General features: G+C 30.3%; 1 protein-coding gene across 1 annotated transcript in view; it reads left to right on the forward strand.

Moving 5' to 3' along the window:
* Positions 1-1,579: 1,579 nt before the first annotated feature.
* LOC107446027 (armadillo repeat-containing protein gudu-like) overlaps positions 1,580-25,289 on the forward strand; it is a 28,840-nt gene continuing 5,130 nt past the window's right edge. The window contains exons 1-7 of the mRNA XM_016060561.3: positions 1,580-1,600; positions 3,167-3,322; positions 6,153-6,362; positions 9,583-9,834; positions 14,805-14,915; positions 21,806-22,030; positions 25,073-25,254. Coding sequence (XP_015916047.2) covers positions 1,580-1,600; positions 3,167-3,322; positions 6,153-6,362; positions 9,583-9,834; positions 14,805-14,915; positions 21,806-22,030; positions 25,073-25,254 — 1,157 coding nt within the window. The remainder of the gene's footprint in view (positions 1,601-3,166; positions 3,323-6,152; positions 6,363-9,582; positions 9,835-14,804; positions 14,916-21,805; positions 22,031-25,072; positions 25,255-25,289) is intronic.

Consider the following 25,289-nt stretch of genomic DNA (forward strand, 5'->3'; position numbering starts at 1 on the left):
CCGCAGCCTAAGAGAGCATCAATATTATTACAAGAAAAAAAAATATACATATAAAATTCATATTACATATTTCTATTTATTTTATGTATGATTAGAATTAAAGGTATGTTATTTAAAATAACATTTTATATGTAATAGTTGAAGAAATGAATTTGAACAAAAATATTCGTACAAAATATTGGAATTGTGCAATACCATTACAGACATTAAATTTGTTTTTGAAATTTATGAGTAGTAGGGTAATTTATTAAGACAATAGATAACTGAATAATTTATAATCGTTAATTACTTACAAAGAAATTCATGCATTTTTTAACAATAATACCAACTATAAATATTTTACTAGCAATTAATGTGAGTCAGAGTATCATTTTTTTTTAGCAGTAGCAATTTTGCTACTGCTATTCCACAACCCTGTTTTATATTCTGTTAAAAGATATCTCTAAATATTATTACGATATAAGTAATAATGAATTTTACAAGAATGTGTCTCTCATTTTGGATAATTCTTTTTGGAAAATTGAAACTTTTAAGGAAGAAAATATTATTTAAAATATTGTAATTTCGTGTATATGTGACTGAAGAAGCTTCTTAACGAAAATGTCTAACTCAACGAAAATCTCAAAAACTAACTAAACAAAAGGTATAAGACTTAGACTAACTTCACTGCAAAAAGTGTGGTGTAATACCTACCGGAATCTGCTATTGGAAACTCTAAAAATGGTGTGAATGATTACTTTATTTCAAGTTGTTGTTGTTGTCGTTGGCAATTAAAGCAGAGGAGGTGCGTTTGTTTTTGTTTTGCAGTGGCGCCATCTATAGCCAAAAATTCGACTTCTGCCCCACCCATACGTAACACCCGTTTATAGAGCGGACCCATTCATGCATCTATTCATTCCTCCGCAGATCGTAATTTTGACCTGAATCAGGGAACGACCAATCTCCAATTCAGTACCCGCAGAGGTATAATTTGTTTAATGGGAACCTGGAGGACTTTGTGACCCGACAGATTTAACGTGCACCAGTCACCATTTACTACTCGGGGAGTCTTCGGCCTGCTGGATTCGAACTCGTATCATCTTCTCCATTTCCACAGATCGTAATTTTGACATAACCAGAGACAATCAATCTCCAATTCAGAACCCCCAGAGGTATAATTTGCTATGGGAACATGGAGGACTTCACGACCACACAGATTTAACGTGTTCCAGTCACCATTTACTACACGGAGAGTCTTCGGCCGCCTGGATTGGAACTTCCATTCTCACGCACGTGAGTCCAACGCCCTGCCAACCAGGCTATCCCGGCCGATTAATTCAAGTTAATACCGCTTTTACATACTTCAAAGGGCGTAGTTAACACAAAAACTGATAAATCTTACATCAATCTGCAGCTCGTTGATGAGGAAGGTTGAGTTTTTCAGAGCTCCGAAAATTTAGCGAATAATTAGTTGATATTTAAACTATTAAAAAAAATTCTTATGTGAAATAGTAGGGCATGTTTTAAACGTATAACTAATGATTTTGGATCATTATTGGAAGTTTAAAGGAGAATAATTATGCTATTTCAAAAGAACTAGATGGCGGTTTCTTTACATGAGGTGTGTTTCTTGACGGATTTAATTGACAAACACGCCACAGCCTATTTAAAACCAAGTAATTTCAATCCTCTTGTCGACTTGATTTGACAAACTATTCACAGATATAGAATGTTTTCATTTCTCATAAGAGATTTCCATAAATCTGATAATTTTATACAATAATTTCATAATACTTAACTTCTATTTACTTTTGTTCACATTCTGTTTGATTAATAAATTTAATTTTAAGTCCAAAGTGTAAATTTTATATGAAATTTGTATCGTAAAAAATTCTTATGTGTCTTACTGTGTTTACTGAATAACTACTTAGTGTTTCTTTATAACATATCATTAAAATGGTTTGAAAAAAAAATAAAAAATAAATACGAGTAAAAATACGAGGTTTAATCTTTAGTTGATTTTTCAAGCAATGCTAATTTTTTCGAACTTGAAACGATTGATTGAGAAAAAAATCTTTTATTCAGATTTATTATTATTATTTTTTTCATGAATACAGAATGTTATGTTACTGCCCGTTTCTGCTTGAAGTAGTTCTCGAAATAAAATATAGATGGCAGCACAAAGTCACGTGTTTATTTTTATGCATTATGTAGTTTGATTCTGCATGTGTTTTATGTCAGTAAAGTTGCGTTATTTAAAACCGGCATGGTAATTTCAAAGTGATTATTTCCCCGAGAAGGAATACCTTTTACACTACCATTAGATTATATTTTTACAATCTTTGTCAATAAATTTGAAAACATAAGGGATTGCAAATTATTATTTATGCGAGAAATTTACAAAAATGCTATTTAAATTTGTTAAATGACTAATCAGAAGGGCGAAAGGAATACAATGTAAAACACGTTTTATTGCCTCATACAGTTTTTAATAATTGCCCTTCATCTTTTCCTTGTTTTTTCCCGTAATCAAACAGGTCTGACGTGAAATATCCTCAGTGGTAGACGGATCATGAGTTAGTGTTTCCTTGCCGTCAGACTAACCGGTCGTGATTTTCATGGTTTTCCTCTCCATATAATGCAAATGCGGGTTAGTTCCATCAAAAAGTCCTCCACGAAGGGAAATTTCTCCCAATACTTGATCTAGGAGTACCCTTTTATCCTCTAGATTGGGTTCAAAATGACGAAGCTACAGAGTTGAACATTAGTATTCATAAACCTAAACAATGGGGTCGGCTGTTCAACGACTGTTATAACACAGTAAATAAAATTAAATAAAACGGGTTTTTGTATTGCTGATCCCGCCTTACTCACTAATGGTTCTTTAGATTTCGATAACGTTTTTGTTTTTACCTCACTTAAATAATAACTTGCAGTAGTGAATACTTTTTCCTTAACTTTTTTGTATTGATTCTAAAAAACTGTATTAAAGGTAATCGTTACGGTATATTCACACCGTAAGGATTTCACATCCGTTTACTTTTTTATGTTTTTGTTTTCGCTGCATTTTATAAAAATGATTCACGTTCAAATTTAAAAGAATTCACTTTGTATTTGAATCATTATCTAGGTTTTTTCTATTTCAAAATAAAAAAATTTCAATCTGTTTTTATTCGATTTTGAATAGGGAGGTAATATGACTACTACTACTCTATCAATTATATGTTTGAACGATTTAGTTACTTATGATGCCCCCTGTCTTCAAGCACTACTCGATGGGAATGTTGTAAAACTACTTCTAAATATTATTGAAGCTGAACATCCATACGTTCGTCGATCTCAGGTAAAGTTATTTCATTTTATAAAGTAAGTTAGGACTATAAATTTAAATATACGCTCATTATAAAACCTTAATACAGCGTCATACAATAAACGCGGTATTAAGCTTTATTTAGCTCTGTTGTTGTTGTTGTATACCATTTAGGCAGAGGGGTGAGATTGTTCTTGTTTTCCAGTGGCCAAGCATTCGACTTCTGCCACACCCATACGTCACACCCGTTTATAGAGCGGACCCATTCATACATCCATTCATTCATCCCCAGATCGTAATTTTGACCTGAATCAGAGAACGATTAATCTCCAATTCAGTACCCTCAGAGGTATTGATTTGTTATGGGAACATGGAGGACTTTGAGACTCGACAGATTTAATGTGCATCAGTCACCATTTACTACACGAAAGTCTTCGGCTGGCAGGGATCGAATTCACGACCTCTTGGACATAGGCGCAGTGCCCTACCAACTAAGCTATCCCGGCCCTTTATGTAGCGTAAATAAAGATAATTAAAATTTAAGTTTAATAAAAGCTACTGAAGCTAAAAGCGAACATGACTTCGTGTTTCATTTCTGCATTGTGATCTTAAAAAAAAACTGTCTTTTTTCCCGGTACTTTTTGGTGCTTTTTTCTTCTCCGTTTATCGGAAAGGTAACTAAGTTCTAAAGGAATTAATCGTGAAATTTTTTTTTTTTTTAAATTTCTGTTCTCCTCTTGCTCAAAGTTTAGTTTGGTTTAAATCACCTGAACAAAATATCTCCTAAATTGTATCCTCATATTGTGATAACGTAACGTCTTACTGTATTCAAGCTGTTGAAACCGAATTTAATGTAATTTAATAATTATTCGATCAAAATGAGATTTTTTTTTTGTAAAAAAATAATTGAGATACAAAGTTATTATTCAACTTTAATATTTTATTTACTTTTAATTGAAAATACAGTTATATTATGTATCATAATATTTTTATTAATAGTTCATCTGTTAATAGTAGTTTCTCAGGGTTGTGTGATTAGCAAAAAATAAAAAAAAAAATGATAAAGTATTTCAATTTAATCTACAATATTTATAAAAATAACTAGTTGAATAAGTATTATTTGTATAGTATTATCACAATACAATAAATGTAATTAGTGAAATTTAGAGCAATTTTAAATCAGCTGAAGAGTCCAAATCAATTTGTTACATAGATTGGTTCATTTCTGTAAACTTTAAATTAATTCTTATACATCAATTAGTTTTTTTAAGAAGTATTAATTATGTTCAATTAGGTCCGGCTGTGGACTGATCGTTAAGACACAGTTCCCTGTATGACACCGAAGTCAAGCACCACTTTCTGCTGTCAAAGTGCGGGTGGATGACCACTTGGATCAGTCTACCAAAGGACCGAGGGTGTGCGGTATTGGTTCTCGTTAAACTGTTCGACCATAAAGAGCTCGACTTCGAGCGCAAGTCGTCAGGCTACTGAAGCGAAGGTGCCATCCACTCTGCAGAGGATAAAAATTGTGATGGTATGTCATCGGATCATCCTTAGGGATGTTTCCCAGATCGTCGCCAATAGCCCATTGTGAAGCTCTAGTGCGACGTAAATGAACTACAACAGCAACTGTCCTATTTGGCAAAGGTTTACAAATCTAAATTTAGCACACAAGCCTGCAAATGTATGTTATTCCAATAAATCATCTTCATCACCTATCGGGTTCCTTTTTATCTGGCCTTTTTACACTGTTTTCCTTTGGAAATATCAAGACCCGAAGTTTAGCACTTTTTCTACCCCGAAATTAACATGCTCCCGGTTTTAGCCATCAACAGAAGCACATGATGCGTAGATAAGGACAACTAAAGGAGGTGTTAACAGATGTTAAATATATCATCAATCAATTAGAATCCACTGAGTAAAATCGATGGAGCAAATATTAAAATTTTTCTAGTTGAATTTTTCAAAATATTGACGTTGACAAAGAAAGCAGCCAACACTGTCTTTCGTTCATCCTCAACTATAATATGGAAGCTGTCTGCAGCTAGTTTCATATCCCAAGTCAAAATTTTTGATGATTTTCCATAGATGGACCAACATAATCTTGATTGTGATCATCAATAATTCCATCATGAACAATTATATTTTTGATAGTAACCAACATAAATAGCCATCAACCTAATGTAGGAATTCGGACTGATTTATAATTGTCCAACATACGAAGAACAAGTTGTTTTGAAGGTTTGTTCATGTTGAACAAGCGGAAATTGCCATCATAGTTTCTTCGAAATCAAATGTTGGAACTATAATGAACCACCTATAATGAACCACCAATGTAGGAATTCGGACTGATTTTTGATGGGTCAACATAAAAAAATACAAATTGTTTTGATGGTATATTCCAGCTGAGCCAACAATAATTCTCATTAAACCATCATGGAAAAGTATAGTTGAAACCATCATGGACCATCACGGATGGTTAGTCCATAAGAATCAAACTTCTTTGGATGGTTTCATAGTATTAGAGTTTCATTTTCCATCATGGAATGATGTAAGTTTGTTGGCAGATAAAAAACCATGAAAGCATGATGAAAAATGTTGGATAATGGTGACCATCAAATGCTGTTGGATCATCAAGAATTGCATTAAACCAACATAAAACATCAAAATGTTTTGATAGGATCATCAAGAATTTTGACTTGAGATTATTTCCAATTAACGGCAGCTGTTCTCTAGACACCATTGCTTGGTACCAATTTTGATTTGGAATTTTTAAAATTATTTTTTTTAAAATTTATTATTCTTATTTATATTATTTGCTTTATTTATTAATTAATTTATTTATTATTATTTTTTTTTTTAGTTTGCTGCATTACGATGCTTGAGAAAACTTTGCGATTGTAGAATTCTCCAAAAAGACATAATAAATACAAGAGGTATTCAACTACTGTTTAAATGTCTGAATCACATCGATTGTGAATTGATGTTGGAATCCATTTACATGATTGCTGACGTATCCATCGTACCTGCTTCCTGGGAATCAGTTCGATTATGTGAAGGCATGCAAAAACTTGTAAGAAAAATCTAGTTTTCATAATTTTAAAGATTGAGATTAGTCAAGTCCGAAAATATAGTTATCAATCATTAGTCAAAAATTTGGATAAATGTATGCATGTGTGATGGATAAATAGTAAATTTGTGCGCCATTATCAAGTAAAATGCAAGTTAATTTCTAAATATTTTAGTAGATTTGTGTAAAATTTTCACAGGTTTATAATTTTTTTCACGGATATATTTGAACCCAGTGCCTATTAATTAGTAGCGTCAATTTTTGCCTGCGAGTGTTAATTTGTGCACCTCTGAATTATACAATAATTCAGATATAGTAAGATGAAAAAAAAAGATATTGCCCTGAATAACTTTTGTAATATTCATCGGATTTTAACTTACTTAGTGACAATCTTAATGATTTGAGGAGTTTATTTTAAAAATGCCAATTAAATGGTGCTAATTATTAATCAAGATACGAAATCAGGCAAATAGCACTTGGCACCAATTAATGGTGCTAATTATTAATGAGAATACGAAATCAGACACAAAAACTTAATTTCTCTAAATATACATAACTTTTTATGTGACAGATTTTGATTTTTGAGAACTAAAATGAGAGAGAAGTAGACTACAATCTGAAAAATATAGCCCCAATTGTTTCTTCAGGAATGCAGTTGAATGTTTGAACCCTTTGATATTTTTTTTTCACTTTTTACGTATTTCGTCATTTTTTGGAAAACTTCTTAAGCGAGGCAAAAAATCTTTGCACAAAATTATAAAAATCTTTCATCTAAAGATAATTTCATGTAAATAAAAAAAACGTTTTTTACGTTCAATTATTTTTTGCCTTTTACCTTTAGCCGGCCAGGTGACCGAGCGGTTAGCGTGCCTGACTGCGAAGCCATAGGCTGCGGGTTCGAATCCCGCTCTGGGCATGGATGTGTCTCTCTCTCTTTGTGCTGTCCTCTGTTGTGTGTATGATGTGTGGATGTGGCCCACCCTATAAACGGGTTTGTGGCAGTGCGGCGTAGGCAATGTTGCTCGCCTCCGTGACTTTGGTTCACAGGTGCCCACTGGGTAACGCGAAATGAGCAACAATTCTGGAATAGTATAGGCAAAAAATTCAAATTCAGTGCCTGCCATTTGAAAAAAAAAATATTTTTTGCCTTTAATGATTATTCATTATTTTTCGTTACTTTATTAATTAATCTTCCAAAAAGTTTTGAATTATAAAGCATATAAATTTTTAAATTATTTTAAATAATCACAGTAAAAGAGTGTTTCTTAAAATTCAGCAAAAAAGCGTCAAAATATCCTCGGAATAGTCAACAAAACCCCATGTACAGTGAGTAAAAACAAAAAATGGACCACCCCAATGATCGGATCTTTTCGTTCTAAGACTCACTCTTAATGTTTTGAGGGGATGAATTCAAATATGCTATTAAATTAGTGCAGGCGATATTTTAAGTTACGAAATCAGACACAAAAACGTACTTTCTCTGAATAAACATAATTTTTTTTTACGGATTTGATTTGGATTTTTGACCCCTTAAAATACAGTAGCTGCAATCTGGGAATATAGCCCTACTAGTTTGGTCAGACGGGCGATCCAAAGTTTAGACCCTTTAATGTTAGTTTTATTTGTTGCATATTTTGCCATTTATACAGAACTTTTTAAGTGACTTAAAATTTTTTGCATGCTATTATAAATTTCGTTTGTCCATAGATAAATCCATGCAAAAAATAACTTTTAGTATAATGGTATGGTATTATATGTAGTATAATTTTCGAATATTGGTCGAAAAAATTTTGAATTGTAGCTATACAATTTTTTACAGCATATAAAAGAATACAATTTTACATGGCAAAATACAAAATTTAAGCGAAAATAGTTGAGTAGTTCCTGCGAAATTGAATTTTAAAAATACGCCTTCTTTAAAGTAAATTTCTGTGTCTGATTTCGTAACTTAAAATATCATCTGCATTATTAATTAGTATATTTTAGGTTACCCCTCAAAGCATTAACATTGAGTACTTGAAAGTGAAGATCCGATTATTAAGGTAAAAGTTATTTAGGGTGGTCTATATATTTTATTTTTAGCACTTTACTCATTTTTAAGAATAGTGACCAGATCAAAATTGAAACAGGACTGAAAATCCTTCTTCATTTGTGATAAACAGAGCGACAAGGTAGGAAAGTGATGTTTACCTACTTTCTTTATTCGTGAAATAAATTCGTAACGAACACAAATGCAGTTATTTTTTTTCCATCTAATTTGACATTCTTTTCGAATATTTGATCGTTATAAGCTGATAAAATTTGAACTTTGTCACATTTGATGATGATGTGTCATATTTGAGACTATATAAACTTTACACATTTCATTTTGCTCAATAAGGAGTACTACAATTTTCAATTTCGACTATATTTGTTTCGGAGCTGTTTTGACAAATATTAGCTCAATTTCGTAGAAACCCTTTTCTACAGTAATGTCTTTTGAATGGCAATATACGAAATGTGAGAAAAATACGCCGCACAGTTTCTGAGTTGAAACATTTAAAAAAAGATTCGCATTTAAAAATTTTTATTTTTCATAAGCTATTCAGTTGATTTCATTCAAAAATTTTGCAATTAATCAAATTAATTTCTGTACCTTAATTTTTAATTTTTTTTACACCAGTTATTAAATAAAAAAGAGGAAATAGCAAAAAATTATTAAAAATTAGCTTTTTGCACAAAACATCATTAAATAAAATGAGGATTATAATTGCGTGCAAAAAGTTTTCGATTGACTTAAAAAGTTCCTGAGATATTGGGAAATGCGTAAAAATTTAAATTAACGTTGAAAAGCCAAAATTTTAACAGCATTTCTGATTATGGGGACCTAAAGAGCGTACAGTAGTTCTAATTCAGGTTTTTTTATATGGGTACCATATTCTTCCAAATTGCAGTTACCCACCATATTCTGATTAACAAAAATTTCTGAAAAATTTCTGAATTATTCTGATTAACAAATATTTTTCTTCGGATAAGGAACATTTATGTATCTGATTTCCCAACTTTTTAACTACTTAATACCACAATTAATTAACTCATTTAAAGTCAAACCTTTTAACCATTGAGATTGGATTTCAATACGTAAAACTCCGAAACAAGAGTTACACAATTTGATACTTTCTTTCGCTCATTGTTTATCTTTTAAAATTTTTTTAACTTAACTTATTGCTTTTTTTGTTTTCAGATTCATTTACTAAACACTTATGATTCGAAAATTACCTTGACAACCCAAACAAGCAAAAGTGAAATTTTCTCCTTAAAACTGACTATTTCCCAGTATTCAGCGAAATCTTTGTCTGTGCTTTGCGCTGATGAATGTAATAGAAAAATAGCTTGTTCATCAAATATTATGAATGCGTGCCAATTTTGGATAAGAAGCAAACATCAACAAGTTACAACTCCTATTCTTATATTGCTGCAACATTTGTCATTGTCAGTATGTAAATATTATGATTATTTTATAGTTTACATTATTTTTTTAATTTCAATGGGGCAATTCTCAATGAGAGGGAGCAAAACACACAAATAAATTTTAAGCTTCGGCAACAATTAATTTTAAATTTAATTCGCAAAAAACGTTTCAGATCAAATTTTTCATTTGTTCGCCTAAAACGGAATTATTGACATAAACAATATAAAAAGTTGCTATAAATACTTTTAGAACAGAATAATTCTGGATATTCATACTAAATGGCAATGTACCACCATAATATATATATATATACAAATATATCAGGGCTCGAAAAAACTCAGGAATTTTACCCGTCGCCGAGGACGGCTTGTCCAACAATATACCCGTCCTCCTTCGAAACTAACCCGTAGCTTCTAAAAAAATAAAAATATAATTTTCTCTTATTTATTACAAATATCTATGTAAATTGCACAATGACTTGGTAGTTACTAGGATTACATTATACAGTAATAAAAGAAATACTAGGCTACTAATAGTGACCTGGTATTTCTTTTATGAAGTAATTTAAATGACAAAGGTCAAGTTATCTGGAATGTCAATTTATCCGAGGGTGGTGCGTTTTATAAATGAATCAAATATGACATTTTCCAGTTCCACAATCAAGTCAATAATTTACAGAGGTTTCTGCATAGAAATCTGAAAGGGATTTTCCATTTAAGAAGATGATCTTAATTGCGTTTAACGCTTCTTGTTTAAGACCAGTACGTAATGCGTTTTTTTGTAAGTTCATTGCTGAAAAGCTCCTTTCAACCGCTGCAGTACTCCCAGACAGAGAAAACATCAATTCCACCATACGCTGTATGTTGCTGTAATTCTAGATTAGAGGGTCATTTTAGAAGTGAGGCGCTAGACTCTTGTAAGATAACAAAAATGAAAAATGTATCACGAACATTAACGGAAAAATGGCCGTCCGCGCGGACGACGGATTCGAGAAATTCGTTGTCCGCTGAGGACTGGCGGACGGGCTGTTTTTCGAGCCCTGATATATATATATATATAACAGTGAAACTATTGAANATATATATATATATGCATCCTGGATAACTTTCGTTCTAATAATTGGATTTAATTTTCACGATATAAATGTCGATCTTAATGGTTCCAGGGGCTTCAAGTATACTAATTAATTAGTTCTATCTCTTAATTATGTTACGAAATAAGATACAAAAATGAGTTATTTATTCTCTGAATAAACATGTGATTTTTTTTACATATTTCGATTCCTGACCCTCAAAATAAGAGGAAGACAAAACTTCGAAAAAGTTGGATCAAAAATTGGGTTGCTAGGAAGCTATATATATTTGGCTTAACTCCCCTCGGAAAAAAAGGTCATGCACTCTCGTCATGGGAGGAGGAGCATTTTTTATGACCATAAACTAGCTGTGTGATCAATAAAAGCGAAATATTTAGGCTTTCACCATTGCTAAGCAACCAAGCTGAGAGAAGAGAATAAAAAGGAATTAAATAAAAACTAAAAACTGAAGCCATATGATTTATTGTTTTGTGCTAGCTCAAGTCAGAAAGACTTTTTTTTGTGTGGTTTTTTTCCGGTTCTTTTTGCTTAGGTTCTAGGTAACAGGCATTTTTTGTGTAGATTTCTGCCCAAAAAATAAATATTACTTTCGTTTTCGTCTACTTTGAAAATAAAATTTAAGTTGATTAATAAATTAAATATGATTTTCCAAGATTTTAGTATTTTAAAACACGAACTTTTTATAGGACAATATTTGTATTTTTTAAGTTGTTTTTTAACTTTTTTAGATATGAAGATTTCATACTAAAACTAAATTTCATACAAAATCAAATTATAATCAGAGTAATTTTGATTATAACTAATTATTGTAATTTAGAAATCATTTTTAATTGTAATTAATAATTATTATTTAGAAATTATTATTAATTATAATTCAGAAATTATTATTAATTATTATTTAGAAATTATTTTTAATTATAATTAATAATTATAATTTAGAATTTTTTTTAATTATAATTAATAATTTTAATTATTAATCAGAGTTATAGAGCAAATCATGAAAAAAATCCCGTACAAATGTAGAGTAACTGGAAGAGACTATAATGCATATTCATGATATTTTTTTTTTATCTATAAGTGAAGAAATGAGTGAATGCTACGTGACATTCTAAAAACACTGAAATATGTATGTTGAGGAATATTGCATGATTCATTTTTTAAAATATCGCTTAATTGTACCAAAAATGTGAGTCACGTGGCTAGATTAATTGCATGAATGATCTGATGGGAAACGGGGCCTTTCATTGTTTTCCTCATCATTCCTGCCATTCTTTAAAAAAAATAAAGAAATAAAATTTAATTTCTAATAATTTTAATGAGTTTAATTCTATCTAACTGTTTCAAGTAATTAAATGTTACCTACAGTGTTGAGTTTCACTTCTGGGATTAATGAACTCATTGACACGTTTCAATTGAGCATCAATGAAACGTTAACATTCTTGTCTCTTTACGGCGAAATATGAAGAAAAAAATTTATTTATCATTTCTAAAAATATGTATATTAAAACCATTTGCTGAACATACTAATTAAGGCTATGAAATAGTTGTTGCTGTTGTTGACTTATTCCTCTTGGTCAGCCGCAGGCTAGACCAAGTCAATGAGCTCGAAAGTCTTCACGAAATCAAATACAAGTAAGGGACCAGAGTAGAGGTCTTTCTTATCCAGGCCAAGACAGTGTAAAATGTAATCGGGAGAAGCAGAGTTACACCTCGCGCACGTTGAATAGGTCTTTAGCCCAAGCTCAAAAGAGAGACACCTGATGTGTCCACTTATGAGCCTACTTATAGTGGACTGTATGGCTCTATCAGCCCCTATGGTAAGTGCCCCACCAGGAGTCTGTCCATTATACCAAGAGTGGGCCGGAGGGATGTTCCATAGTTGTTGGCTAGTAGTGGTTCTGATCTTGGAGAAAATCTCAGGGAAGGACAAAGGTCGACTTGAAATTGTGCTATCAGAAGCTCCCTGCGTGGCCAAAAGATCAGCATTTTTATTACCAAAGAGACCTATGAGAAGAGCTTATGATAAGAGGAACAGGGGTACAGCTTCTGTAGATCAAGGATCTGGGAGCACCGTAAGACAGAAGTCTAAATGAAATAGTTTGTTACATAAAATATCTTAATATATCTTACTTTAACATTAAGGAAATTCCCAAGTTAGAAGAGGAACAATTTGAGATGATGATTCTAAAAATAGCGCAGTTTTGGAATATTTTTACAATATTCTATTTTTAGTATTTGCTGTTTTAAAAAATAAGGCATATCGATCATTTCCCTGATATAACGAAATTTTTTTGAACTGTGCTAAAGTTGAGAAATAATATTAACATCTTTTTAAGCAAATTTTTTCAACATTATTCTTTTTAAAAAGGCAACTTTCTTAAAGTTAGAGGGCGTGAATAACTTTGCACGTCAAAATGAAATTGTATGTCCATAATTTTTATTCATTTAAAAACCAAGGCAAACTGTTGTATTTTTTTCTGTGCACATAAACGCATTTATTTTTCACTACTCAAATTAATAAGAAATAATAAAATTTTGTTATTGTTATTGAAATTGTGTCAATCATTGAAATTTTTTTAATTATTGAAATTGTATCAATTATTGAAAGAATCAACTTAAAAATAAAAATAGATGCATAATCACATTCTATCAGAAACATGCTTTAATAAAATTCGACATTCGTTGAATATAATGTTTTATACAAATCTCTTTACTAAATTACGAATAAATTTGCAGATGATTTAAAAAGGAAAGTCGTATTTAATATTTTTTTTTTAAAAAAAGAAAAAGATTAGTAATCGGCTATTGGTGGAAAAAATATGAGAAGAATTTTACATTACGCTTGCGTCAGTCAAGTTCCTCGTAAGTTAGCCACATTTAAATATTAATCGTCCCCATTTAAATATTTCTTATTAAACTCCCCATTGAAATTCTCATTTTTTTAAAAATATTTAATTTTAAAATTTCTCGGCTTCTCTTAAATAAAATCAGTTGAAACTTTAGATTTTTCAATAGAAAGATTCGTGGATTAATATGGTGCCTTATAATTCAAAAATTTTTCATCCAAAATTAAATTAAATAATAAAAAATAATAAATAATTATTAAAAATTACTTTTTTCAGGAAATTACCTTTGGTTAAACTGGTTTAATGAGGGGGTGCAATTTTTTTTTGAATTGCTTAATTAGTTTTAAAAGTATAACTTAAAATATAAAATGTGAAATTGACATGAAGGGGACCAAGCTTTCATCTGCTTTCCTGACTAAACTATTAGTGCCACAATCTCCAAATTGCGGTGACTCCCTATATTTTGAAGGTTAAGAATCCAAATGAATAAAAGAAATTTATATGTTTATTCTGAAAAAGTGTGTTTTTGTGTCCAACTTCGTAATTTAATTGATAATTAGCATAATTCACCAGATCACTACCAGGAACCATTAAGATTGACACTTATAACGTAAAAATCCGATAATTAGAGCGAAAGTTATTTAGAGTATTATCTTTTTTTTTCCTTTATTTTATTTTTATTTTTTTTTGCGCATTGTACACGAACATAGATATATTGAGGAATGAAAGTTTTAGGTGTTTCCAATTAGGCGCTTCTTCTTCTCGCGGTTTTCTGTTTTTTACGTTATGATTCTTAAAATATAAACTTGTTGACTACAGAACTCTATTGATTGAATAAACAAAAAAAGTAATAACTTTGAATAAATAATATTAGACAAAATCTATAAGTATTTTAGACCAGTGCACAAATCGTAAGTTATTGGTGCATTTGGTTACTGCGTAATGACACGCATTGCTACACATTAAAAAAAAATAGTATCTTACTTTCCAGATTTTTTAGTAAAAATGTCAATATTGATTGTAAAAAAAGAATTCTAAATGGCAGTTATTATCAGATGTCTTTCAGGCAACAAGTGAATGACTCTCGAATGATATTAGATGTATTACATCATTTAAAGTCTACTAACAGGGAGCTAAAACAAGCTGCTGCAGATTTAATATTTATAGTAAGTAGTAGATTTAATTTTCTCTTTTTATCAGAATTTTTTAATGTACACAGTATTTTTACCTTTCTTTATTTTCGTTTGAAATTATAACGTCTTTCCAGCAATTGACTCAAAATTTTAGAGAAAAATATTCTTGACCTGTACTGTTAGATAAAAAAAAAAGGAGATTTTCGAAATTTAGAAAACGCTAGAACATAATTAAACACTTGGAAGGCTTGAGACCTACCAGACAACTTAGTACCCATCGATCTGAGGCAGAGTGATGGTCATGCTTTTCCCCAATTCGTAGTTCACCCTGAAGGTAAGATAGGGGTCGTACCTAGTGGTCGGAAAACTAAATTTTCTTTGTAGTTAACTAAAACTACTTTATGACAATTGTAGTTAACTACAACTACTTTATTCAATTGTAGTTAACTACAACTACTTTATCACAATTGTAGTTAGCTACAACTACTTTTCTTAATATAGCGACTATAAACTACTTTCGAAATGTAATCACTACTCCATTACTCTTAGAAGACAAACTTAACTTAATTTTCACTAATATTCAAAATGATTTTGAATAAAACCAACAGTACCCATCGATCTGAGGCAGAGAGATGGTCATGCCTGTCCCCACTTCGTAGTTCCACCCTGAAGGTTAGATGGGGTCATAACCAGTGGTCGGAAAAACTACATTTTATTTGCAGTCAACTACAACTACTTTATTACAATTGTAGTTAGCTACAACTACTTTTCTTAATGTAGCGACTATAAACTACTTTCGAAATGTAGTCACTACTCCATTACTCTTAGAAAACAAACTTAACTGTAGAACTTAATTTTCACTAATATTCGAAATGATTTTGAATGAAACCCACAGTACCCATCGATCTGAGGCAGAGAGATGGTCATGCCTGTGTCCACTTCGTAGTTCCACCCTGAAGGTTAGATGGGGTCATAACCAGTGGTCGGAAAAACTACATTTTATTTGTAGTCAACTGCAACTACTTTTTTTAATTTAGCGACTATAAACTATTTTCGAAATGTAGTCACCACTTCAGTCTAGACAAACTTAACTGTAGAACTTAATTTTCACTAATATTCAAAATGATTTTGAATAAAAAATTGGCTTGGTTTAATCTGAGGAGATATTAAGAATTTTTAATTCATGTTTAAATGAAATAGTTTTTTTTATTTTTTATTCTAAAGCACTTTTTACGAATTTGTTCAATTAACTTTCAAACTCCTTGCTTTTCTCGACAATGATTTAAGAGAAGCTGGAAAATTATCAAATATTTGTGATTTAAGTGATCAATGCGTTTTTACATTCTCCAAGAAAAAAAGTACAGTGAGAATAGCAAAAAGCGGATCACCCTGAATAACTTTTGATCTAATGTGATCGGATCTTCACGTTTTAGGATTCACTCTTAATGATTTGCGGGGGTGACGGCAAATATGCAATCCAGACTATATTTTAAGCAACGAAATCAGTCGTAAAACGTACTTAATAGTTCCTGTGAAATCGAATTTTAAAAAAGTCAGATATTTAAAATTCGATTTCTTAGGATCAATTTGATCGATTATTCCAAGCACCAGACGTAGATCTTATTAACGCTCGGCCACGGAGGCATTCTCATTGCTTTACGTTGACAGGCTCGCAAAGGATTTACACCAATCAGATACGAAATTTTTTTGCGTATGAACTTTGTTTCATTATTTTACTAACGTAAAAATAGAATCGAATGAAGATTCGAAATAATCTTTGAGTTTGAACTTTATTTCTTTTTTTTAACTAACGTTTAAAGTAGTTGCCAGGAATCTCCACAAACTACTGTTTTTTTTGTATCCCACTACTTTTTTTAAAAAGTAGGGCACTACACTACAAGCTACACTACAAACGACTACAGTAGTTTCACTATACCGTGCTACTTCCGACTACTGGTCATAGCAATAGTTATAGTTATAACACATTAATATGCCTAAAGGGGAACGTGTATTGCTATAATTTAGAGGTGCAGATCTCAGAATTTTATCCAATGTTCAAGTTAAACTGCTTACACGTTTTTTTCAGCTACCCTTCAAAATTATGCAAATTGATGGGAAACAACTTTGAATGGGAAACAAACCCTATAAGTAAAAAAAAAAAAGAATTCCACGTAAGAAATAGAAATAAAATACGTACTCAAAATAGTTGAACTAATTTAAGACAAAATTAAATGCATTGCATGAGTAAAGAAAATAACTTCTCAAACATAAAAAATTTCTAGTTAGAGAGTTTTAAAAGAATTTTTGTATTATAATATTCAGACGGCTTAAATACAGTTTAACAATTACTTCTACGTGAGTTCCTAACTATCATTTAATGTTCTTTTTTTTAATTGCTAGCAATTTGAACTCGATGATTTCAGACAAACAAAATTTTAGTACTATTTGTTAGTAGTTATATTCTGTAGTTTTGTGAAACAATCTAATTTTTTTATTCATAATATTTTTCTTCAACATAGTGTAAAAGTTTTCTACTCATTTTTTTACCTTTCTGTCAAAAGTTTTTGGTATGGTATTAATTTATTTTTCTTTCCACTTTAACTGCACTCTGAATTTTTAATAGTTTTAAATTCGAAATTTATTTTCTGTTTCGTTTAAAACGAAATTTCTAATAAAATTTTAAAATTTAATAGTAGTAGTACTGGAGTATAACTTGATATACTAGCTAAGTGTAATAGTGTTTGATTTTTAACCAGTTATTGATTTCTTTTAAAGCAATAGTGGCTATTCAAATATATAATATTCTTTAATTTTATATGTAGTGTATTATTTTTTTAATTATTTGAATAGAATACACTCTTTTATTTGATTATCAAATATTCCATCAAAATTTGGTTACGGTGCTGATTTAGAGAGGATCTGGTCGATGCGAATTTCGCACCCGTCTCGTACCGACCACAGTGCTAACGTAAAAGTAGTCGACAAATCGTGAGTGGAGTCCCCTTGCCGTCAGGTTAACAGTGGAAGGCTTCGTGGTTTTCCTCTCCGTGTAACGCCAATGCGGGATAGTCCCATCAAAAGTGCTCCATGGAGGCAAATTTCTCCCAGTACATGATCTAGGAGTTTCCTTATCTTCTAGTTTGGGTGTAAAATTTCAAGGCAACGGAGTTGAATATTAGTAGTAGTATAGGGGAAGAGCGGGCAAAACGGGACACCCGGGCAAAACGGGACACCCGGGCAAGACGGGACATTGCTTTTTCTTTTATGCGTATCACGATAGCGAAATCTAAAGTACGTTTTTGATAAGAAAATATCGTTGTTCTCTATACGCACAAGTTTTTTTGCCAGTACACAAGGTGTTACCGAAATGCGAGCATTGTTTTGTTTTTCTATAACGTGTTAAAATATTTTTCCAGGTTTGTATGCTGTTATTATTTGTTTAATACATTGCAATAAATTTTTCAAATTTGTGGCACTGAAGTGTTATTATTGTACAAGCATAATGAGTAGTGAAAATTAAAATTTAGTTGTTTAAACAAATTTGCAGATAATTTTTTTAAAAAATGTACTATCCGGGCAAGATGGGACAGCCAAAGTAGAATAAAAGTGTGATATAAAAAGCAAACTCTCGGGATTTGACAAAAAGTATAAAAAATAAGGTAATATTAACAACAAAAAAATATGAACTAGCACATATAACTTAACAAATTATTTAAAAAAAATTCTAAAAATAATTTATAATTAGTTAATTGACAGACTACATTCAGATTGCTTAGAATGGGCTCATGAAGCGTGCAGTGCTTATTCCGGTTTTGGCTGCTTCTTATGCAGTAAATGTGATGTTTAGGAACGATTTTTTGTCGATTATTCTTTTACTCTGACATTAATTTCTGTGATTTTTGAAATATAATTATGTGTCCCATCTTGCCCAAGTAGCCCACGCAAGATGGGACAATGTTCTCTTTTTGTTTATGTTAAGTTATTATTATTGAACTTCATTATTTATTTTTTTTCTGTATGAGATATGTAAGAGAAATGTTCCCACTATATGTTTACAATATAAAATATATGAAATTGCTCTAGTTTACTATTTTTTGAACCAAGTTTCTTTAAGAGGTTCATCTTGTCCGCTCTTCCACTATTCAAATTTGAGTCGACTGTTCAACTACCATTATAAAAGATAAAATAAAACATCTTTCAAGCGTAATTAATGATATCAAATTTTCATGGTAATGAATTCGAGGTTTATGCGCTTATTTATAATTTTCAGCCAACGAAAATGATGTAGAATGAAGTTTGTAACTTCAAAACTACTGATTCGTTTCCCTTATCAGATTTTAAAAATGATTGGTTTCTATTGGCATAGTAATCTTATCAAGGAATTTTTAAATGACGAATTAGGAATCATCCACTAAATTGTTTTGCATAAAAAGATTATTTTTCTTGAAACTGAAACTCTACTTTTAAGTTATTTTACTAAGTAATTTCTTCTGATTATCGAGGGAACCAGATTAGGCCCCATTGTGCGCATTTTAATTTGTCTATAATTATTTTACTTGGTATGGTAATATATTATGTTGTATATCTGACAGAGTTTCGAAATGATTAAGGAGAAAAATGAGGCATTATATGTATACATTTTATGAGCAAATATTTTCTAATTTTAGCGCTTTTATGATAAACTCACTAACAAAAAAAATTTATTTTAAGTAAAGAATTATTTTATTTACGTTACAACATTGTAAAATGAGAAAAAAAAACTTTTTTTCACAGATATAAGTTTTGAAAATTGACCACGCTCGGGGAGGGGGCGGCCCGAACTCACCGCCCTCGGTTTTTGTTGCTTCATAACACTCGACCTTACTGGTTCACTTGTATGTTAAACTCATAAACTTATAATAAGGTTTCTAAATAATATCTGCTGCTTGTTGAGTGAATCCTATTATGTCCCATTGTGCGTCCCTTATAATTTGTCTATAATAATTTCGCTTTTTAATATATATATATGGGTCATTCTCACAAAAACAGTCATTTTCATGTCCCCAGTATATTTTATGTTTGTTTTACAGCTTACGAAAAAAAAAAATTCAGGGCAAGTGTCCCTCAGAATGCAAGCTAACAAAAGAATAAAAATTAAATTATCAATTTTTATTTTTTATTTATTTTAGGTAATTAAAATATACCAATATGTCATTCCCTCACTTGTCCCCACTGCTGATTTAAAAAAAGAAAAAAATTGTTTCTGAAATAAATTTTTTTTTTTTTACAAATTCGTGTTTCTTATTTCAGAATACTGAAACATAGAATTCAGAAAATCAATTTTAAATTTAATTTCTGATAAAAATATTAACACAGCACTATTTTAAACTTTGTCCCCAGTGTTTCGCGTCATTCCCTCACAACAATGTTCTTATCACCTGCAATCTTCTTAGAATAAAAATATTTTAATAAAAACTTCAGAAGTTAACAACTGGCATCATAGAACAAAATTGCAGTATGTTTCCATCTTCAACTTAAAGAAGCTTTGCTGTGGAATAAATTTGAATGAATCAAACCAGGTAAAATTTTTTACATTTGTCATTCCCTCATGTCATTTTTTAGAGTAAAATAAAATACAACTTCATCGAGAAAGTGGATAATTATATGTTGCTTTCTTGTATGAATATAATTGTATGTGATTGACTTCAGAAATTAATTAGGCCTAACTGTTATTTTTAAATTTTATTGAATTCGTCATTCCCTCACTAGTGTATAAAGTGAGGGAATGACGCTGAAGTGAGGGAATGATTCAAGATGAGTATATTATTAAATTTTTTTTTGTTCAATCGTGCCAGCCAATTTTATTTCCCAAACCTGTAAAAACTATTAAATATATAAGACTAAATTATAATAAATATTAGATATACTTAGTATGTTATCATTTTCAAACTTTAGGTAGATGTAACTTAGATAAAAACATGTATTAAAATAAAATATCATTCCCTCACTATTAGTGTCATTCCCTCACTTTTTAAATAGTGAAAATAATTAATTTACTTATTAATTAATTTGAAAAATAAATTAAAAAATTAATAAATTAATTTATTAAATTAATTAATTTATTTATTAAATTAATTAATTAATTATTATAAACTAATTAATTATAAATTAATTATTTTAAAAATTAATTAATTTAAATATTAAGTATAATTTATAGGATATATACTTTCTTTATAATGCCATTACATATTTCTATTAATATAAAAAGTTTCAGAGCTTTTTATTCACTTTACTTTTTTGGGATTTTATGAACTGAAAAATGACAGTTTTCGTGAGAATGACCCATATATATATATATCTTAAAAGCACACACAACCAAAATTTTGTAATTTTTGCTCTTTTATTATAAACGCATTTGCAAGAAATATAATAATAAGTAAAGGATGTTTTATTAACGTTACAATATTATAGAACAAATTAATAAAAATTATTTTTTTTAAATATAATTCTTTAAAAGTGAATACGTCTGGCGTTTGAACCACTGATCCTAGGGATTATCAATAAGTTGCTTCATACCACTTAACTCTACCGGTTCATCGGGCTGGACAGCAAGGGTGCAATGACTCAGTTAAAATTACAGTTTAGCGCCTGTAACCAATAAGCTTCTTGACTCTGGCTCTAATATAATATGTAAACAACATTACAAAGAAATTTCTACCGTGAAAATCGTAACTTTTTTTATACATAAAATAATACAATAAAATAATACAATCATGCAATTTTTTTTCCCTTAAAAAAAACTAATGTAATTTTGATCGTATCGAGTACTTAAATCGAGCGTCAAAGTGTTAAATATATTAAAAAAATGGCTTGACCTTGATAAACCTCTAATTTTTTTATTTATTAAAAAGAAATGATATTATTGTATTTATTTTTTTTTTAAGTGTGCAGACGACCAAGATACTTTTAAATGCTTCTATAAAACAGAATTTATGACCGAACTTTTTCAACTCATTTCAAACGTAGAATTTCACGAGAATGAAGCTTTTATGACATCTATAACTGGAATCATTTGGAAGTGTTCAAAAGCACCAATCTGCATACGTCAATTTGAAGTTCTAGGTGTAATACCAGTATTCAATCAAATATTGTTAAATCAGCCAGTACAGGTGAGTATAAAAATATTTGGCTAATCTGTTACTAAAATTATCCTACAATAAGTGAAGTAGTTACTGTAAACCCTTATAACTTGTGTGGAGATAATATTTATTTATATACAATATTAACCTTCATCTATGCAAAGGTACTCGTCCTTATATTTTTGTAGTGGTAGATACACTACACTTTGAATACTGGAAAAAAAGAACCAGAAAAAAGGCGCACCGGATAAAAAGTACTGGAAAGAAACCACCTAATTAATTCCAATTCCATTCAGTTAAATATAAATATTACGGCAAATTTTCATGTCACCATTAAAAACCTAATAATTAAGATGCGAAAATTGCATGTATGACGAGTTAAAAAAATATTCCGCTATTACGACAAATTTGCTTCAGGGAAATACATTTTTCTGCTAATTTATACAAAATATTATACGAAAAAGGTAAAACAGATATTAGACATCAGAATAATAACATTAGATTAAGACAATTAGAATAAGATATTAGAATTGGATAATAGAAGACATTATTTTTTCTGTTATTAATACAGAAAAGCGAAAAACAAATATCGTTTCTTCTAACTATTTAGTCATTTTCTTATAAAGCAAGATGTGTGCGAAGTTTATGTTTTGTTAATTTTTAGGTATAGTTATTAATTACTAAACTTAGGAATTATAATATATATGTTAACAGTCATATCCAAATCAAATTAATATGCAAAATATTAACTTTATGTGCCAAATTACTTGTCGCACTGTAGTTCCTTAATAATTATATGTTTTGCGCTAGTTTATATGCGATACTTTTATATTTAAACATACATGTAATAGGTTTTCATTCGGGATATTTTTTATATACTTTCTATTTGCATTTATTTTTAATGTGTTGCATTGCAAATGTTAACCAATTGATACACGAACATAAACAACTGCAAACTGGTTTCAATCGCCTTGTCGCGTGCGTCAGTTGCGAACGTGTTTCTGTGACTTTATGCGCTGCGTTTATTTATTTAGCAATTTTATACTACGCTGTTCTTTGTTTATTTAGTGTACAGTGTTGAGATAATCAATTGGAACATTTTCATTATGGGTAAAAAAGGTGATATTTCACCATGTAAAAAAGCTGAAGTAAAAACCCTCGTGAATGCTAAAATATTTTCAAACCCCAAAATATCACGAAAATTGATAGTTTCTGAAGCTAGCGTACGACTCATAAAAAAGAAAATTAAGTCAGGATACGAAAGAAAAGATGTGGCAGAATCTTACAGTGCGTCTAATAGTTTGGACAGGGTCTGCAGTAAAAAAGCAAACATCACCTCTACCGGGAAACTACTGACATATGATCAAACAAAGAAACTATCCTTCTTTATTGTTGTTGTTGTATGCCTGTTAAGGCAGAGGGGTGCGATTGTTCTTGTTTTCCAGTGGCACCATCTATGACCAAGAATTCAACTTCTGTCACACAAATACGTCACACCCGTTTATAGGGTGGTCGCATTCATTCATCCCCAGATCGTAATTTTGACCTGAATCAGAGAACGATCAATCTCCAATCCAGTGCTCTCAGAGGTATTGATTTGTTATGGGAAGATAGAGGACTTTGCGACCCGACAGATTTAACGTGCATCAGTCACCATTTACTACACCGGGAGTCTTCGGTCTGTGGGGTTTGAACCAACGAACTCTCGAACATGGGCCAGCGTAACACATGGGCCCATCCTTCTTTATTAGGCAATATTTTTGAAATTAACAAACATGATCACATTCATAACTCCAAAAAAAATCGTACAAACAAAATATCAGGTTTACAGAGACGATGACAGTTTCTAACACATTCAACGGTCGGATTGAGTGGTCATCGGCAGGCATCCAACTCCTCTCCAAAGTCCTAACGTCAATAAATTCTGTAAAAAATTCTAATTCAATAAAAGAAATTCTGTATAACATTCTGTTCGTTTGAAATTAACCAGTGAATGCATGCATAGTTACTAACGAACACTTAGGAGCATGGGAAGAGATCCAAAATTTAGCGAGTTATCGATAGATAATATAGCCAAAAATAAAGCCAATCCGGGGTTTTTAATATTAAATTTTAAATAATCTGGATACAAACTACCAAAAAAACTATCTGTAATCGAATTTTTGTGGTTAGAGAAATAAACTAGCTTAAAGAAAAACCAAGTTAAAAATTGATTTTGATATTTCATTAGTCGCGACACTCAATTAATTAAGCTTTACACTTGTATTGAATTAAAAAGTAACATCGATTGTAAAGAAAAGAATAAAAGTATTTATATTCGCTTTTTGTAAAACATGATAAAAATTAAATGATTGATTCAATTTAATTATAACAGGATTAAGAAGGATTTAAAAAAATTTATGAAATTAAAGAAAGTTTGAATGCTCGGAAATATATATTACCCATAATGGCATCACATTACAATAAGTGTAATTATTGAAATTTAGAACAATGTTAGAACTGCTAAAGAGTCAAATTATTTAGTTAAATGGAATAAAGCGGAGAAAGTTTCTCTCAATAAACTATAAATAATTAATTATAATAATTATTTAATAATAATAATATATTATAATTATTTATGTATATTATTATTATAATAAAAAAAAATTTTAAAATATATAATTTTATTCAAATAAATATTTAATTACATTGAATTTTGGCTCAACAGCCCGATTGACTTGGTAGTTAAATTCATATAATTACCAACGATTTTCATATAATTACCAACGATACAATTGTTCTCAATGTTTTTACCGGTTTTATTTCTGATGTTTTTTTTTCTTCCCACCGTCGTATAACTTTGCCCGGTTTTGAAAAATTTATGTTTGGTTTCTTAGCAATATAATGAGCCAGTTAATTAGACACTTGTCTCATGTTTCATATTTTGCAACAAATGGCGAAGTGTTTGAAAATTTTATAGATTGAAAATAAATACACTTAGAATATTATATGCTATTGATATTTTACGTCAATATTATTCATATTTGTTACGTTTATAATTAAGAAAAATGCTTACTTATTTTTATCCTACAGGTTAAATCTCATATTGTTGGAGCAATAGGAATGTGTTTGGCGAACTTCACGCTGAGAGAAATGGTTAAAAGAATAGGAGTTGTAGAAATTATGGTGAATTTACTTGAAACAACCTATATTCCTCTAATAATTAACCTAAACGATGCACTAGCTAAAGGCTCGGAAGATATAGAAATCTTAACGTAAGTAATTCGAGTTTTTGAACAGTAATTAAGGG

The sequence above is a fragment of the Parasteatoda tepidariorum genome, chromosome X2, assembly GCF_043381705.1.
Source record: "Parasteatoda tepidariorum isolate YZ-2023 chromosome X2, CAS_Ptep_4.0, whole genome shotgun sequence".
NCBI lineage: Eukaryota > Metazoa > Arthropoda > Arachnida > Araneae > Theridiidae > Parasteatoda > Parasteatoda tepidariorum.